We start from the raw sequence: 20,070 nt of genomic DNA on the forward strand, positions 1-20,070 counted from the left end.
TGCTATTGTTTAAGGGGAAACTAATAGGGAATACAACTGACAGTCATAAACGGTGCAATACACTTTATTACATCGCTGTAGTTGAATTCATAAGAGCAAAATTTGTCACTTGAATTCATAAGAGCAAAATTTGTCACGATTGTAAAATTTCATACAGTAGGTTAGGAGCAATGGGATCAGTGAGCGGAAAAATGTGGGAATATTGCACTAATCACAGAAGTGCCAGCACTGCGATAAGGGGGAATGATTTTCTGGAAAGATATACAGTAGCTTCTAAAGTTTATAGAATACTCAACTGTAGTTCATAATTTACCACGAATTACATGATGTGCAAACACTTGTATGCGCAGGAAAATTCTCAAAAATATTCATCTTATCCCGTGGGAAGCCCAACACAATGAGATTAATGGGAAACAATTTTTTTTTGAACTGGGATACTGTTGCCAAACATTTCCAAGAAAGACAAATGTAGTGTATTATTGACGATGAAGTACGAATTTTGCAAAAGTTTGAAGATAGACTCTGTGTTACAGTACCTACAAGCTTTGTATATTAATCCTTGTTATCACAAAAATGACACGAATAGTAAATATTAGAATCTGCAATACAGAATAAATATAGACTTTTTGTAATATTGTGGATGTCATGACTGGGCATAAATAGTGACTGTACACGCGGTTTTCTGCAGACACTGAAAACATGTTTATTTTATTTTTGTTATAATTGTCACATTGACATACTCGTAATTGATGCCATTATTTTCTTTTGTCTCATCGATAAACTTCACTGAGGGATGTGCATACCGGTAACTAACTGCCTGAGTAAATTTATTAAAGGTATCTACATACCTTCAATTTAACTACGCAGTTTATCACATATGACATCATGTCAGAGCGATAAACTGTACGATTACCAGATATATCTGCGCAATACAGGCAGGATGCCAGACTTGTCTTTTGTGACTATAAACTGTGCAGTTCTCTCTGATAATCTAATTGTCGTCACTAGACCCTCATTCCGTCACAATCATGACATATATGAAAAAGAAAGATGCACTTTTAGATTTTATTGACTGTTACCGGAATCTCTCTGCACTTTGGGATACAAAATGTGCTGCTTATTCCAATTGTGGAAAAAAAGCGACCACATACAATGTTTTAATACAAAAACTGGAATGTCTAGAGCCAGATGCGACTTGTGATAGTGTAGTGAAAAAAATAAACAACCTTAAGTCCACTTTGCGGTAAGAATTATGGAAGGTTAATGATTAAAAGAGTTATGTTCAGAGTCTCTGGTATTTCAACGAACTGATTTTTTTGTTCCACCAGAAAATGTCGGATCGAGGTGAATCAACTAGTGCAGCTGATACTCAAGGCGGTGAAATGCCGGTAAGTGGACATGCAACAATAAAATGATAATACCATATTAATTTTGTATTTTAGAAAAAAGAAAGTGAATATCCGAACCTTATTCTTTTGCCTTGCACCTCTTCCTTAACTGTCAAAGTGATTGCGGGAAAGAGGCAGACATAGAAGAAGCATAACTGCAACTTTTCAAAGCTGTTTGAGATTCCAAATCTTCATTTGGGAAGCCACTGATTACCGGTGTAGATATAAATGCTGAAATGTCTTCATGAAATATTATGTTAACACGAGCATGCTATAACTACTTGTATATATAACTACGGTATTTACAGTCATAGGCAATAGAGTGATATGCTTTCCAGGTATGGTACTGTGAAACTCGAAACCAAAATTATGAAAACACTTTCAAGAACTCTCCTTGCTATAGGGATACGATATATGTAATTCATCACTGAGCAAACAGAATATGTCTTCATTAAAATACCCTTCAACTGGAATGTCTCGCCAGAAATGAAAATATCTGGATCAGTCTAGGTGGTTTTTGAAAGGTTCTCAGAAAATTGAATGTTTAGTTTCTCTCTCTCTCTCTTTTTGAGACTGTCGTAGATATGCACGTTTTTAATCACATCAGTCTAGCTCATTCCAATGGCAGCCATTAAAACTTCATAATTTGTATCACCTATTGCCCTTAATACGAAGCTTAATGTGCCTTTGTAGCTGATGTAAAGAGTATTTTAAACATAGCTGCGCTACAGCAATGGTTCCACGTAAATCAGACTAAGAACAGCCGACCAGTTGCAAAGGATAAAGTAAACTTTACCTAGGTTTCAATAGATATAAATCTATCTTCTTCAGAAGATGCCTGGGGACAATGAACATCGTAATATATATTAAGGTATGAAACATGAGTCAAAAATAAAGTTTAACATATATTAGGAAAATATTGTATTACAAGATGTGAGAAAGATTCTTGGTACTTACAGTATTATAACAACATGAAGTGATATGTCCTTATCGTTTAGGCAAACATCTGCATAGTTACATTAATCATATAAAATATAGCCCTGACACCAGGGTTTGTCAAACAAATAAAATAGGTACATAGAAGTTGCAGAGCGCCTAAGCGACTGAGTAAAATCGGCCAGCGTAGTAGCACAGCGGCCAGGGCAGGTGGCGCTCATGTCGCGAACTATGTGCCGATAGGCGTACTGAAGTAACATTTGAAACATCAATTTTAATTGCGTTCTTAAATAGAGTGATAATAAATAAATTGGCAAGCATTTGACACTCCCGTTATGACATTGTGGGAGGTATAGGAACAATAACGTAGATACATACATCAAAAAGACAGGTGGCACTTCCGCCGTGAGTTACATGCAGTGGTCTATATAGCCAAAATATAAAGTTATATTACCATATTAGTGAAGCCCATAGAACGTATATAAGTCAAACCAACAAGAACAATCAGTAATGGCTTTTAAGAAAATTACGAGACCTGGTCTACAATCCAGTTACTACGTAATATAGAATAAGAGAAAATTACATGAGGGCCGCTGTAGTGGCAGCCATATATCGTGAAAAGAACACATTATATAAACGATAGTAAACTGGAGGATTTGAAAGTGCATTATAGCTTCCTGAGGAAATAGACTACTGAGGTTACTAACATTAATGTTATATATTACACAGTACGGGTTTAAAGCCTCCGAAAAATTGTTTACAGGCAAGGTTCAACTGATCATTTAGAATATTGCCGTCTTTGAGCTCTAGATGTTTAAAAATAAATAGCTCTTCCCACAGATCTAGTCTCCGTCCTTTGACCTGTCTATGTAGGATAACCGTGTCTTCTAACTGTTTAGGCGTATGGCCGGTTAACAAGAGGTGTTCAGCAAAGGTAGAGTTGCGAATATTCGTTCCTTTTTTACCTAACAGATGTTCTTTATATCGTGTTTTCACAGCTCTGCCGGTTTGACCAATATAATAAGAGGGGCAGTTATTACAGGTTAGCTTGTAAATACCTGAATTAGAAAACCAATCGCTGGCAATCTCTACTGACTGTACAAGATTTCTTTTTAAACTGTTATCTGTAGAAAAGGAGACGTTACAGTTATATTTTTTATTCAGAAGACGTTTAATCCTATACGATAAGTTACCCAGGAAAGGGATGGAAATAAATTTTTTAGTTTCTGTGGTATCCGTGGGGAGAATATTTCTCAAAGTCGAACATTTTTGGGAGATTTTCTTATTGAGCAGGTAATCGATCATATTCTGGTTATACCCATTATTAACCGCAATCGCTTTGATGACATTCAATTCCTTTTTTTGATCCGCAGGTGATAAAGGAGTGGTTACCATTCGGTGAATGGCGGAATGAAAAAATGCCAATTTATGAGCTTTTGGATGGGTTGAGTCAGCAGGAATGACATTATCAGAATATGTTTCCTTGCGGAAGAAATTAAAATGGAAGGAATTATCTTCTATAGAAATTGTTAAATCGAGAAAATTAAGTTCACGTTTATCATTTTGAAGTTCTTTTGTGAAGGAAATTTTTTCGTGTAAACCGTTGAAAGTGTTAAAGAGATGCTCTAACTCATGATCAGTGCCATCAAAAGCAATGAAAATGTCATCAACATACCGTGCATAATAGCGGATTTTGTGGCGTAATTCTGAACTTGAATTGAAGAACGTTGTTTCTAAGGCGTTAATGAAAACCTCTGCTAGAATACCGGCGAGGGGGCTACCCATTGCTAGACCATCTGGTTGTACATACATTTTCCCGTTAAATGTGAAGTAATTGTATTTTAAAATGACCTTGAGCAAACCAATGAGTTCGGCAATCTGAGTTTCACTTAATTTTTTGTGTTTAAGAAGATTCTCTTTTACAAGGTCTATGGTTTCATCAACCGGAACATTTGTGTAAAGGCTGACGATGTCAAAGGACACCAGTCTAGTGTCAGGTGTACAGCTTATAGATTGAATATTGTGAATTAATTCCTTACTGTTTTTTACAGAGAAATTATTTTCAAAAGTGAAAGCATCTTTAATTTTAAAATAGAGGCGCCTAGCAAGTGTGTGATGTGGACTGCCTATACCATTCACTATAGGGCGGATCGGGTGATTTTGTTTATGCAGTTTAAACTGACTTCTAAGCACTGGTGGTTTAGGGTTCATATTTATAAGCCCTTTCTTTTGGAACTTATTGAACAAGCTGACGGAATTCGTTAAAGTACGCCGGATTTCATTTTGCAGTTCAGTAGTAGGATCTACAGTAACCTCAGTGATGTCGTTTTCCTCAAAAAACTTTACAGTCTTCTCTATATATTCATTTTTATAAGCCACGACCACGGTGTTCCCTTTGTCACTCTTAGTGATTAATGCGTCGTGCTCTCTAAGTTTATGATTAATGCTTTTTATTATACTATATTCGCCCGATTGCTTATTAGGAGATAATTTAATTTCTTTTTCTATTATGTTGTTACATTCGTAGGCACATTTGACTTGCTCCGTTTTCTCTAATTTCAGAGATTCTAAACCGATTTTTAGATCTACAATGAGATTACAAATAACTGGATATTTATCGAGTTTAGCAGGCAAGTTATATTTAAGGCCTTTACACAACAAGTCATTTTCGGCCTGCGTAAAAGAGATATTGGTTTTATTTAGTACTCTATCGTAAAATAGGTGCTTAACACTATTGTCTGCTGTATTATCACTTTTACTTGTGGTCCTATTACTAAACTTTAAAAGCTTTCTTTCATGTCTGGCCTTGATTATTTCTTTACGATTAGAGAGCCATTCATTAATACTATTCCACAGGTGGTCAATTTGAAAATTACAAAGATCTTTAAAGGCTTTAGTTAAAAATAGGTGTATACAGTAGGCTTCACTATTAAGGACATCTTTTTTCTTATACAAATTTACTGTGCTCTCGGAAATGACTAAACGCACTAGCTTCTTTTTAATAGAAGGCACCCTGTTACACTGTTTAAAATTTACGTACGCCTTCACATAATCAGGGATAATGTCTTTCTCTAGGCACTGGTGATTAAAGTCAATAGCCATACCTGCTTTCACAATTTTTAATTTGATGTCCATATACCTGGATGCAGCTTTTGATACCTCGGCAGGCAAGAATTTCAGTATTTTAAACATAGCTGCGCTACAGCAATGGTTCCACGTAAATCAGACTAAGAACAGCCGACCAGTTGCAAAGGATAAAGTAAACTTTACCTAGGTTTCAATAGATATAAATCTATCTTCTTCAGAAGATGCCTGGGGACAATGAACATCGTAATATATATTAAGGTATGAAACATGAGTCAAAAATAAAGTTTAACATATATTAGGAAAATATTGTATTACAAGATGTGAGAAAGATTCTTGGTACTTACAGTATTATAACAACATGAAGTGATATGTCCTTATCGTTTAGGCAAACATCTGCATAGTTACATTAATCATATAAAATATAGCCCTGACACCAGGGTTTGTCAAACAAATAAAATAGGTACATAGAAGTTGCAGAGCGCCTAAGCGACTGAGTAAAATCGGCCAGCGTAGTAGCACAGCGGCCAGGGCAGGTGGCGCTCATGTCGCGAACTATGTGCCGATAGGCGTACTGAAGTAACATTTGAAACATCAATTTTAATTGCGTTCTTAAATAGAGTGATAATAAATAAATTGGCAAGCATTTGACACTCCCGTTATGACATTGTGGGAGGTATAGGAACAATAACGTAGATACATACATCAAAAAGACAGGTGGCGCTTCCGCCGTGAGTTACATGCAGTGGTCTATATAGCCAAAATATAAAGTTATATTACAATATTAGTGAAGCCCATAGAACGTATATAAGTCAAACCAACAAGAACAATCAGTAATGGCTTTTAAGAAAATTACGAGACCTGGTCTACAATCCAGTTACTACGTAATATAGAATAAGAGAAAATTACATGAGGGCCGCTGTAGTGGCAGCCATATATCGTGAAAAGAACACATTATATAAACGATAGTAAACTGGAGGATTTGAAAGTGCATTATAGCTTCCTGAGGAAATAGACTACTGAGGTTACTAACATTAATGTTATATATTACACAGTACGGGTTTAAAGCCTTCGAAAAATTGTTTACAGGCAAGGTTCAACTGATCATTTAGAATATTGCCGTCTTTGAGCTCTAGATGTTTAAAAATAAATAGCTCTTCCCACAGATCTAGTCTCCGTCCTTTGACCTGTCTATGTAGGATAACCGTGTCTTCTAACTGTTTAGGCGTATGGCCGGTTAACAAGAGGTGTTCAGCAAAGGTAGAGTTGCGAATATTCGTTCCTTTTTTACCTAACAGATGTTCTTTATATCGTGTTTTCACAGCTCTGCCGGTTTGACCAATATAATAAGAGGGGCAGTTATTACAGGTTAGCTTGTAAATACCTGAATTAGAAAACCAATCGCTGGCAATCTCTACTGACTGTACAAGATTTCTTTTTAAACTGTTATCTGTAGAAAAGGAGATGTTACAGTTATATTTTTTATTCAGAAGACGTTTAATCCTATACGATAAGTTACCCAGGAAAGGGATGGAAATAAATTTTTTAGTTTCTGTGGTATCCGTGGGGAGAATATTTCTCAAAGTCGAACATTTTTGGGAGATTTTCTTATTGAGCAGGTAATCGATCATATTCTGGTTATACCCATTATTAACCGCAATCGCTTTGATGACATTCAATTCCTTTTTTTGATCCGCAGGTGATAAAGGAGTGGTTACCATTCGGTGAATGGCGGAATGAAAAAATGCCAATTTATGAGCTTTTGGATGGGTTGAGTCAGCAGGAATGACATTATCAGAATATGTTTCCTTGCGGAAGAAATTAAAATGGAAGGAATTATCTTCTATAGAAATTGTTAAATCGAGAAAATTAAGTTCACGTTTATCATTTTGAAGTTCTTTTGTGAAGGAAATTTTTTCGTGTAAACCGTTGAAAGTGTTAAAGAGATGCTCTAACTCATGATCAGTGCCATCAAAAGCAATGAAAATGTCATCAACATACCGTGCATAATAGCGGATTTTGTGGCGTAATTCTGAACTTGAATTGAAGAACGTTGTTTCTAAGGCGTTAATGAAAACCTCTGCTAGAATACCGGCGAGGGGGCTACCCATTGCTAGACCATCTGGTTGTACATACATTTTCCCGTTAAATGTGAAGTAATTGTATTTTAAAATGACCTTGAGCAAACCAATGAGTTCGGCAATCTGAGTTTCACTTAATTTTTTGTGTTTAAGAAGATTCTCTTTTACAAGGTCTATGGTTTCATCAACCGGAACATTTGTGTAAAGGCTGACGATGTCAAAGGACACCAGTCTAGTGTCAGGTGTACAGCTTATAGATTGAATATTGTGAATTAATTCCTTACTGTTTTTTACAGAGAAATTATTTTCAAAAGTGAAAGCATCTTTAATTAACAATTTAATTAAACAATTTTTCGAAGGCTTTAAACCCGTACTGTGTAATATATAACATTAATGTTAGTAACCTCAGTAGTCTATTTCCTCAGGAAGCTATAATGCACTTTCAAATCCTCCAGTTTACTATCGTTTATATAATGTGTTCTTTTCACGATATATGGCTGCCACTACAGCGGCTCTCATGTAATTTTCTCTTATTCTATATTACGTAGTAACTGGATTGTAGACCAGGTCTCGTAATTTTCTTAAAAGCCATTACTGATTGTTCTTGTTGGTTTGACTTATATACGTTCTATGGGCTTCACTAATATGGTAATATAACTTTATATTTTGGCTATATAGACCACTGCATGTAACTCACGGCGGAAGCGCCACCTGTCTTTTTGATGTATGTATCTACGTTATTGTTCCTATACCTCCCACAATGTCATAACGGGAGTGTCAAATGCTTGCCAATTTATTTATTATCACTCTATTTAAGAACGCAATTAAAATTGATGTTTCAAATGTTACTTCAGTACGCCTATCGGCACATAGTTCGCGACATGAGCGCCACCTGCCCTGGCCGCTGTGCTACTACGCTGGCCGATTTTACTCAGTCGCTTAGGCGCTCTGCAACTTCTATGTACCTATTTTATTTGTTTGACAAACCCTGGTGTCAGGGCTATATTTTATATGATTAATGTAACTATGCAGATGTTTGCCTAAACGATAAGGACATATCACTTCATGTTGTTATAATACTGTAAGTACCAAGAATCTTTCTCACATCTTGTAATACAATATTTTCCTAATATATGTTAAACTTTATTTTTGACTCATGTTTCATACCTTAATATATATTACGATGTTCATTGTCCCCAGGCATCTTCTGAAGAAGATAGATTTATATCTATTGAAACCTAGGTAAAGTTTACTTTATCCTTTGCAACTGGTCGGCTGTTCTTAGTCTGATTGATGTAAAGAGAGTCAGAATTTGCTTGTTTCTTTATGTGAATGTGTGTTTTCCATCAGCCACTCCAAGACAGAGCAAAGATTGTCATTTTCCTAGAAACTTACGAGCACCTTCCTTCAACTTGAGGAACCTGAAATTGAAATAATCAGTTATTTACATTTAGTGTATATAGGTATTTACCATAACAAATAAACTTTAATTGAAAGTGTGTATTTAGCATTTTTTAAATTTAACTCTGTACTTTCATTCTTAATTTTGACCAAATATTTCTGTTTATATAGGTTCCAGTTCACACACCTGGATTGACTTCATCAGAGCAAACATCCAGTTCTTCATTTGCAGCATCCAGCAAAAAAGTAATGATGGCTCCTCAATCACACGACCGTTTTATAATGCCCACACGATATTTGGAAGCTGAAGATGATGAATTCCTGACATTGGCAAAGGGTTACGCAGTTAAGCTGAGGAAATTAACTCCACAACAGCTAATGTTTGCTGATAAAGTGATCAATGACACATTACTTGATGCTCAAATGGGTCTCTTGACCAGAGGCAGCTATGTGGTTCACTCATCAGGAATTCCGGCAACTCCTAGTTGAAATTAGCATTTGTGGTTTCATACTCCGTCCAACTTTCCTTCAGAACATCAAATTGGGGAAAAAAAAACTGATGGAGAGATTCTCTTATAGTGATGATGATGCACACATATAACAATAATGACGATGATTTCTGAACATATTCTCATGTTGTGAATTTGATGTAATATTTTTGTAAATAATAAAGTAGCTATAGTGTTTCCATAGATCAGTCTTGTTTGGTTTAGATCCACTTATGAAATTTTTGCCTTATTGACACATGATAAGAATGACGCCGAAAATTTTTGGAATCTCTAAACTCATTCTCCCATTTAAATTTCACATGGTCCTATTCCAGATCCTGTGCAACTTTCATTGACATTGACTTCATCCTCACTGAAGATCAGCTACCTACTTCTGCTCACATTAAACCTACTAAAAAACAACAATACTCACATTTTGACAGTTGCCATCCTCCCCTTGTCAAATGTTCCCTCCCATACAGCCTTAGCATCCTAGGCAAGCATATCTGATCAGATGCAGACTCTCTGCAGCAATGTCACATTGTAGAGCATGTTCTGCAACAGGATATTGTGGCCAGTATACACCCTCTGTCTATGCCCATTCATCCTAACTGGTAAGTTGATAGTAATCATGCCAATGTGCCAATGTAGAATAGCGAACAGTATTTACATAACAGATAGTACATGGTATATGTCATTTCACAGGTGGCTCTCTCTTTGACAGTAAGTGTTTGCCAGTTACAAGCCTTGTACAGGTAGTGGTAAGAGGATGCAAGGGCAAGTCTTACAGTGGGGATGATCAGGAGGTTAGGAGGTGGGTGCAGAAGGAGCATAGTGTCTCAAAAGGATATTGTTTAGATTAGGAGGAGGGGAGGGGGGGGGGGGGGGAGGGGCAACAAAACTCTGTTGTAGGTCTGGTGGGCAAAATGTCAGACAGTGGGATCAGCAGTACCAGGATTAGATGTGAAACCTGCTTTTGAATTAGGCTAGCAGAGAGAAATATTTTCAGTGAAGACTGAGGTGACAACGGTAGTCAAACAGAAATGACACTTTTATTCAAAGACAATAATTACAATGAAGTCACCATGATTCATGCTTGTTATAAAACGTGGGATATGGTTTTTGATAGGATGTGTTGTCACCACAGATGGCAATGCATGCTCTGAAATGTGCTCCCATGCTGGCCACATGGTTGTAAGGAGTTCTTGGGGTGGGGAATTCAATTCCTCCCCTAAACATTGTTGACAACTGCTGGTTGGATATTGCTGCATGTGGCTGTGGTGCAACACATTTCCCCACAGCATCCCACAAGAGTTCAATGGGATTTAAATGGTAAGTGCAGGCCAGTCTATTTGCTGAATATCCTCTCATTCCAAAGAGCTGCTCCACCTGTGCTCTTTGATATGGTCATGCATTGTCACCCATAAAAATAAAATCAGGATCGAATGAACCCCTGAGAGGATGCACATTGGGAAGAGTATAGCGTCACAATATCATTGACTGGTGAATGTATTGTATTCAAAGATTTGGAAGCTAGTCTGCCCACACAACATTATGTCTTCACACGTCATAGCACCTTGTAATCTTACCCTCCCACACATCACCAGTAAATTTTCAGTCTCTTCTTAAAAATAAATTCATTTCAAAAGCTTTGAGAGGCATAAGCTGTACAAATAACTTTTTTTACTTATTTTCATTTTCTCGTTGTTGGCTGCAATTCGTCATGTCTAGGGGTAGAACCCTGGAGATACTAAAAGGTATCAGATAGATTATATAATGGTAAGACAGAGATTTAGGAACCAGGTTTTAAATTGTAAGACATTTCCAGGGGCAGATGTGGACTCTGACCACAATCTATTGGTTATGACCTGTAGATTAAAACTGAAGAAACTGCAAAAAGGTGGGAATTTAAGGAGATGGGACCTGGATAAACTAAAAGAACCAGAGGTTGTACAGAGATTCAGGGAGAGCATAAGGGAGCAATTGACAGGAATGGGGGAAAGAAATACAGTAGAAGAAGAATGGGTAGCTTTGAGGGATGAAGTAGTGAAGGCAGCAGAGGATCAAGTAGGTAAAAAGACGAGAGCTGGTAGAAATCCTTGGGTAACAGAAGAAATATTGAATTTAATTGATGAAAGGAGAAAATATAAAAATGCAGTAAGTGAAACAGGCAAAAAGGAATACAAACGTCTCAAAAATGAGATCGACAGAAAGTGCAAAATGGCTAAGCAGGGATGGCTAGAGGACAAATGTAAGGATGTAGAGGCCTATCTCACTAGGGGTAAGATAGATACCGCCTACAGGAAAATTAAAGAGACCTTTGGAGATAAGAGAACGACTTGTATGAATATCAAGAGCTCAGATGGAAACCCAGTTCTAAGCAAAGAAGGGAAAGCAGAAAGGTGGAAGGAGTATATAGAGGGTCTATACAAGGGCGATGTACTTGAGGACAATATTATGGAAATGGAAGAGGATGTAGATGAAGATGAAATGGGAGATATGATACTGCGTGAAGAGTTTGACAGAGCACTGAAAGACCTGAGTCGAAACAAAGCCCCCGGAGTAGACAATATTCCATTGGAACTACTGACGGCCGTGGGAGAGCCAGTCCTGACAAAACTCTACCATCTGGTGAGGAAGATGTATGAGACAAGCGAAATACCCTCAGACTTCAAGAAGAATATAATAATTCCAATCCCAAAGAAAGCAGGTGTTGACAGATGTGAAAATTACCGAACTATCAGCTTAATAAGTCACAGCTGCAAAATACTAACACGAATTCTTTACAGACGAATGGAAAAACTAGTAGAAGCCAACCTTGGGGAAGATCAGTTTGGATTCCGTAGAAACACTGGAACACGTGAGGCAATACTGACCTTACGACTTATCTTAGAAGAAAGATTAAGGAAAGGCAAACCTACGTTTCTAGGATTTGTAGACTTAGAGAAAGCTTTTGACAATGTTGACTGGAATACTCTCTTTCAAATTCTAAAGGTGGCAGGGGTAAAATACAGGGAGCGAAAGGCTATTTACAATTTGTACAGAAACCAGATGGCAGTTATAAGAGTCGAGGGACATGAAAGGGAAGCAGTGGTTGGGAAGGGAGTAAGACAGGGTTGTAGCCTCTCCCCGATGTTGTTCAATCTGTATATTGAGCAAGCAGTAATGGAAACAAAAGAAAAATTCAGAGTAGGTATTAAAATCCATGGAGAAGAAATAAAAACTTTGAGGTTCGCCGATGACATTGTAATTCTGTCAGAGACAGCAAAGGACTTGGAAGAGCAGTTGAATGGACTGGACAGTGTCTTGAAAGGAGGATATAAGATGAACATCAACAAAAGCAAAACAAGGATAATGGAATGTAGTCTAATTAAGTCGGGTGATGCTGAGGGAATTAGATTAGGGAATGAGGCACTTAAAGTAGTGAAGGAGTTTTGCTATTTGGGGAGCAAAATAACTGATGATGGTCGAAGTAGAGAGGATATAAAAGGTAGGCTGGCAATGGCAAGGAAAGCGTTTCTGAAGAAGAGAAATTTGTTAACATCCAGTATTGATTTAAGTGTCAGGAAGTCATTTCTGAAAGTATTCGTATGGAGTGTAGCCATGTATGGAAGTGAAACATGGACGATAAATAGTTTGGACAAGAAGAGAATAGAGGCTTTCGAAATGTGGTGCTACAGAAGAATGCTGAAGATTAGATGGGTAGATCACATAACTAATGAGGAAGTATTGAATAGGATTGGGGAGAAGAGAAGTTTGTGGCACAACTTGACCAGAAGAAGGGATCGGTTGGTAGGACATGTTCTGAGGCATCAAGGGATCACCAATTTAGTATTGGAGGGCAGCGTGGAGGGTAAAAATCGTAGAGGGAGACCAAGAGATGAATACACTAAGCAGATTCAGAAGGATGTAGGTTGCAGTAGGTACTGGGAGATGAAAAAGCTTGCACAGGATAGAGTAGCATGGAGAGCTGCATCAAACCAGTCTCAGGACTGAAGACCACAACAACAACAACAGGGGTAGATTTTCTTCAGGCTGAAATTTGTTTTTAACTTTGTGGGTTCCAGATGAATAGATAAATGTTAAGTAAGCCTGTTGCATGATTACTGTTTGCACTTGTTTTTTATGATGTCGCATTCTTCTATATCACACTGACTTTACTATCTCCATTTCCAAGGCATGCCCACCACTCCTAACTCATTCTGTGGTACTAACAATGTTCCAAATGAAATGAACGTATGGCAATCATTGGCCGGGAGGCCCCATCGAGGAAGGTCGGCCGCCAAGTGCAAGTCTTATCTCAGTCTACGTCACACAGGGTGACTTGCGTGCCGGAGACGACGATGAAATGATGGTGTAGACAACACAACACCCAGTCCATGAGCAGAGAAAATCAACAACCCGGTCGGGAATTGAACCTGGGCCTGCTTGCATGGGAGGCGAGCACATTACCACCCAGTTAAGCAGGTGGACTAATATTCCAAAGAGTTTACTGAACAAAAAAAGTTTACAAACTTTCTTGACAAAAGAAGATTCTTTACCAAGTTATATCATTATTTTGTAAATGAGTCCAGAAATTAAATTTGATAAATAGTGCACAAATAATAATAGGAATTTTAAGTACGATAGATATTTCGTAATTTCAAATATTTCTAAAAGCAGAGCAATTTTAACTGTACATGCAGAGTTAGTACATATCGATTATAAGAAATTAATTTCTTTTTACACATTTTAGCCTGCAATACAATACATCATATACAAAATCATATGAAATTCTTTAATGAAACAGCTGAGATAATTTTAAGCTATTTAAGCTATACAAAATTCGAAAATATTCCTGGTTTCGGCTATTTCTATTAAAGAGAGAGAATGTTAGAAGAGGGTGTCCCATTACCATATCCCCCTCACAAAATTTGAAAACCATGTGTTTACAATATTTTATGGCAGACTGTAAAGTTTGCCAAACAGTGTACAAAATGATGCCAAAAGTTAGAATCTAGAGTTATAGAAGTATCCGATACATAACATATTACAGAAAACATAAGAAAAATATTTACTAAATAAGTCATAATCTATACATATATCACATCTAAATCTATATTTATACTCTGCAAGCCACCCAACGGTGTGTGGCGGAGGGCACTTTACGTGCCACTGTCATTACCTCCCTTACCTGTTCCAGTCGCGTATCGTTCGCGGGAAGAACGACTGCCGGGAAGCCCCTGTGCGCACTCGAATGTCTCTAATTTTACATTCGTGATCTCCTCGGGAGGTATAAGTAGAGGGAAGCAATATATTTGATACCTCATCCAGAAACGCACCCTCTCAAAACCTGGACAGCAAGCTACACCGCGATGCAGAGCGCCTCTCATGCAGAGTCTGCCACTTCAGTTTGCTAAACATCTCCGTAACACTATCATGCTTACCAAATAACCCTGTGATGAAACACGCCGCTCTCCTTTGGATCTTCTCTATCTCCTCTGTCAACCCGACCTGGTACGGATCCCAGACTGATGAGCAATATTCAAGTATAGGTAAAACAAGTGTTTTGTAAGCCACCTCCTTTGTTGATGGACTACATTTTCTAAGGACTCTCCCAATGAATCTCAACCTGGCACCCGCCTTACCAACAATCACGATATGGCATTCAGATTTTCAGATCAGTGGAACATGCTTTCACAAGACAGTTGATACAAATAAATGTAACTCCATCCCATATCTATGCCTGAATATGACATAATGTAATGTCGAAACTGGTTGCCTAATAAATAAAAGCAAAATAACGGCCGTTGGTATTGTATTATTGGAAATTGATGCAAAATCAAAACTACAACATTGCAACACTAAACTATAGAAATAAATACAGAGACAATGTAAATTCCAAGAATTACAAATTGTAAGATTACATCCATATAATCACTCGTTCAAAATCTTCGAAAGAGAAGAGAAAAATTTCAGAGCCTAAGTGCACAATGAGTGAGCCGACTTTTAACGACTTGAAAAACTCACGACGGGTGCAAGGAATATAGTACAAAATCACATCAGCCACATAAACCATAGTATTTAAGGATATGTTGACTCTTTAATGGACAAAATAATGAAACAATATTAGGGCCTAAGTTTACGATGTGTGGACTGACCCGTTAATCCATACCACACTGGTTACCAGCAAAAAAAATCTTTAGACACCACAAAATGAATAAAACTCATAATCATATCAATGAGTTCAGCCATATGCTAAGAGTAATTGTAAGGAGCATCTAGCCTCAACCAGTGGTACCCAAAACAGAGTTAAGGATGAGTCTGTTCACAACTCAAGTTCCAATCAGATGCAATATTGCAATAATTAGGATGAATACAGGTAAACAGAGTCATAGTTAGCTTTTAATGATATAATCGAGTAGCTTTATGATCAAAATCAGTGTATGAAAGCAGACTTGTATGTATACATCTTGTTATATTGTCTATACTGGTAAATGCCGTCCACACTATTTGCTAATTGTCCATAAAAACTAACCTACATACATAGAGACCTAGAAGATTCATTTACAACAGATTAAGAAAAAAATCCAATTTAAAGTTACATAATGTACTGGAAAGTCAATCCCCCTACTTGAAGGGGAAAAAAATTATGTGAAATTATACTGTCTGTAGCAGTCTTGGCTAACAATTTACAAATCTCAGTCACAACACTGATGTAGTTGACAGATGCTGAGTACATTACCCAGCACCTATGGTCTCTTGTAAGTTGACTGGTCGAGCAGGATACAGCCATACAGTAGTGTGGGGAGTGAATCTGCCCACATCTTTCAGTTTCCTCTCTAGAGTTCTCATCAAACATTTCAGCAGGTAGGTAACTTCTTGTCTAGCATTCATGTCAAATCCTGAAACATTGTTTTATGTACTAAATATGCTGTTCAATACCTTCTTAACAACACACTAGATATGCTCTCCCTATTCAATTTTCAAAGTCAATTGTATGGGATTTATGTCAGGTGCGATTAAAAAGTGTTCACATATGAAACATTAATAAACAGAGTTAAATGTAATGAAATAAGTGAACTAATACGGTATTACACACAGACATGATAAGGTACTATTTCTAATTTTTACAGCACAAATTATGAGCAGTGTCCCATTTCAAAATTGTAAAAGGATGTACTCATTTACTCTCATGGCATATATACACTCCTGGAAATTGAAATAAGAACACCGTGAATTCATTGTCCCAGGAAGGGGAAACTTTATTGACACATTCCTTGGGTCAGATACATCACATGATCACACTGACAGAACCACAGGCACATAGACACAGGCAACAGAGCATGCACAATGTCGGCACTAGTACAGTGTATATCCACCTTTCGCAGCAATGCACGCTGCTATTCTCCCATGGAGACGATCGTAGAGATGCTGGATGCAGTCCTGTGGAACGGCTTGCCATGCCATTGCCACCTGGCGCCTCAGTTGGACCAGCGTTCGTGCTGGACGTGCAGACCGCGTGAGACGACGCTTCATCCAGTCCCAAACATGCTCAATGGGGGACAGATCCGGAGATCTTGCTGGCCAGGGTAGTTGACTTACACCTTCTAGAGCACGTTGGGTGGCACGGGATACATGCGGACGTGCATTGTCCTGTTGGAACAGCAAGTTCCCTTGCCGGTCTAGGAATGGTAGAACGATGGGTTCGATGACGGTTTGGATGTACCGTGCACTATTCAGTGTCCCCTCAACGATCACCGGTGGTGTACGGCCAGTGTAGGAGATCGCTCCCCACACCATGATGCCGGGTGTTGGCCCTGTGTGCCTCGGTCGTATGCAGTCCTGATTGTGGCGCTCACCTGCACGGCGCCAAACACACATACGACCATCATTGGCACCAAGGCAGAAGCGACTCTCATCGCTGAAGACGACACGTCTCCATTCGTCCCTCCATTCACGCCTGTCGCGACACCACTGGAGGCGGGCTGCACGATGTTGGGGCGTGAGCGGAAGACGGCCTAACGGTGTGCGGGACCGTAGCCCAGCTTTATGGAGACGGTTGCGAATGGTCCTCGCCGATACCCCAGGAGCAACAGTGTCCCTAATTTGCTGGGAAGTGGCGGTGCGGTCCCCTACGGCACTGCGTAGGATCCTACGGTCTTGGCGTGCATCCGTGCGTCGCTGCGGTCCGGTCCCAGGTCGACGGGCACGTGCACCTTCCGCCGACCACTGGCGACAACATCGATGTACTGTGGAGACCTCACGCCCCACGTGTTGAGCAATTCGGCGGTACGTCCACCCGGCCTCCCGCATGCCCACTATACGCCCTCGCTCAAAGTCCGTCAACTGCACATACGGTTCATGTCCACGCTGTCGCGGCATGCTACCAGTGTTAAAGACTGCGATGGAGCTCCGTATGCCACGGCAAACTGGCTGACACTGACGGCGGCGGTGCACAAATGCTGCGCAGCTAGCGCCATTCGACGGCCAACACCGCGGTTCCTGGTGTGTCTGCTGTGCCGTGCGTGTGATCATTGCTTGTACAGCCCTCTCGCAGTGTCCGGAGCAAGTATGGTGGGTCTGACACACCGGTGTCAATGTGTTCTTTTTTCCATTTCCTGGAGTGTATATCAAATTCTAAAGCACAAATCTATAACAAAACATAATTATGTAGTGTATCATAGATTTTAACTCGGTCAACAGATAAGACAGATCTTTAAAACTCATATCATCTTACATACTGAATTCATGACAAACAAAACACAATTATATAGTTTTATGAATCTACAAATAGATTTAAACTCAGTCAATGGATACGACAGAACTCTAGAAACTACATGATCTTACATAATAAATTGACGACAAACAAAATACAGTTTGTGATTAGCACCTACATCACTATAATTAAACATAGTATCCCAAAACTTTTGATCAAAACATAAACAAGAAATCTGATATTTCTTCTGTTCAACTTCAGATACCTGTGCCATATTATTAACACAGTTATTATTGTCTTATTGCAAGTGTATATTGGGGGTCCTGTACTTCTTGTGCTTCCTCGCCCCAAAATTGTGGACTTCCTTGGAGGCAGACTGCCATTTCCCGAGTAGTTACTTCTATGGTTGTTTCTCCTATTAAATTGCCCATGGTTATCCCCATTATTCAATTCTGCTGATGTTCAAAATTTCTGTCTCTATTAACATTTTGACCCTAATAGAAGTTACCATTATCTCTGTTATTGTAGTTATTACCATTGTGATCTCTATCATTTCAATTGTTATGGTACATACTTCTTTCTTTCTATGGCCCTATCCAGCCCGTCAACATATCGTAAAAATTGTTCAAGACAATTGTCCGGTCCTCCTACTAAATACCACTGCAACCTTTCAGGTAATCTCCTTTTTAGAGCATCAATGTCATTTTGTCAAATGGTTGGTCAATATGTGTTAATTTCTACAGTTGATTCTTACAAATCTCTTTCAGAGTACCGTACCTACTCCTACAATTAGGACCATTGAAAAATATTATGAGAAGGAAAGTTGCCACTCACCATATAGTGGAGATGCTGAGTTGCAGATACGCACAACAAAAATACTTTTACAATTATAGCTTTCAGCCTTTAAGGCCTTCTACAACAACAGACAGACATATGCGCATGTGTGCACCCACACTCACCCACAAACACACACACTTATGCAAATGCAACTTTGTTGGTCACTGTCTTCACCACTCCGTCTTCACCCCTCCAGCCCCTTCCCTGTTCCCATTCCAGTACTACACAGCCGTCATTCCACCACCACACCCAGTCTTTTTATTTCTCTCCTTTTCCGCTATTCCTCCCGCCCCCTTCCTACCTCTCCCCTGCCCTCAGTCTAACCTGCAGCACTTCACTTCACTGTCCACCACCCCCACCATACTATCCCTCCCCCTCCCCGCTCCAGCCTCCTCCTTACCCCCACATACGTGTTTATCGTTGCTGTTGGCAGCGCAGTGGTCCTATGTATAAGTCTTTGAAAGCAATAGACATTGATGTGCTGGGCAATTCAATAAGCATCAGCTTACAGGTGGTCCAAATGTCTTTTGTGGACTGAGAATGGAGTTCACATGTGATGTTACTGCTGTCTTTGGAGGCAGTATCTGGTTGACGTTGGCTATTGTATGGGGGAATCATGTGGATTATGGTGGCCTTGAAGTCTTTCCTGATGCAAATGTTTTGGCTTCGAAGACTTGGGAGTACAGCGAAGGGTATAGGACTGCTGGCGAAGGTTCCCTATGGTACCTTGATTCCAGACAAGCCGTTTAATTTGTCTACAAGGAGAAAGACGCAGCTCAATGCAGACGAGTACCCATTTGTTTGGGCCGAAGTAGGCAACAACAATTGTAAAATAAAAATTACTGGTGACTGTATGTTGTATTATAGACAAAAAAAATCCTCACCTCCTTTCCTAATTCACAAAACATCCCTCTGACAACCCTTTTTTTTATCTCTGAAACCTGATTACTAAGTTAGTGTATTTGGTATTGTACCTTCTCCATCTTACTATTGTTTTCAGACTGTGCTATTTTCATTTCCTCTAATTTCGCCAAAATCAACTGCAAAATATCAGTTTTACCTGTTTCTTTGCTGACTACATTTTCACTTGTTTAAAACATGTCCTGGCTGGGTCCTACAGCTTTCACTTCATCACTTCTACCCTCGTCTCTATTCAT

The 20,070-nt window shown here is 38.9% G+C and overlaps 1 protein-coding gene across 1 annotated transcript in view; it reads left to right on the top strand.

Moving 5' to 3' along the window:
• Positions 1-9,533, top strand: part of LOC124621772 — a 66,968-nt gene extending 57,435 nt beyond the window's left edge. Inside the window, exons 4-5 of the mRNA XM_047147209.1 lie at positions 1,329-1,388; positions 9,062-9,533. Of these exons, the coding sequence (XP_047003165.1) occupies positions 1,329-1,388; positions 9,062-9,379 (378 nt within the window). The 3' untranslated portion in view covers positions 9,380-9,533. The remainder of the gene's footprint in view (positions 1-1,328; positions 1,389-9,061) is intronic.
• Positions 9,534-20,070: the final 10,537 nt, after the last annotated feature.

The sequence above is a fragment of the Schistocerca americana genome, chromosome 1 (assembly GCF_021461395.2).
Source record: "Schistocerca americana isolate TAMUIC-IGC-003095 chromosome 1, iqSchAmer2.1, whole genome shotgun sequence".
In the NCBI taxonomy this organism is placed as follows: Eukaryota; Metazoa; Arthropoda; class Insecta; order Orthoptera; family Acrididae; genus Schistocerca; species Schistocerca americana.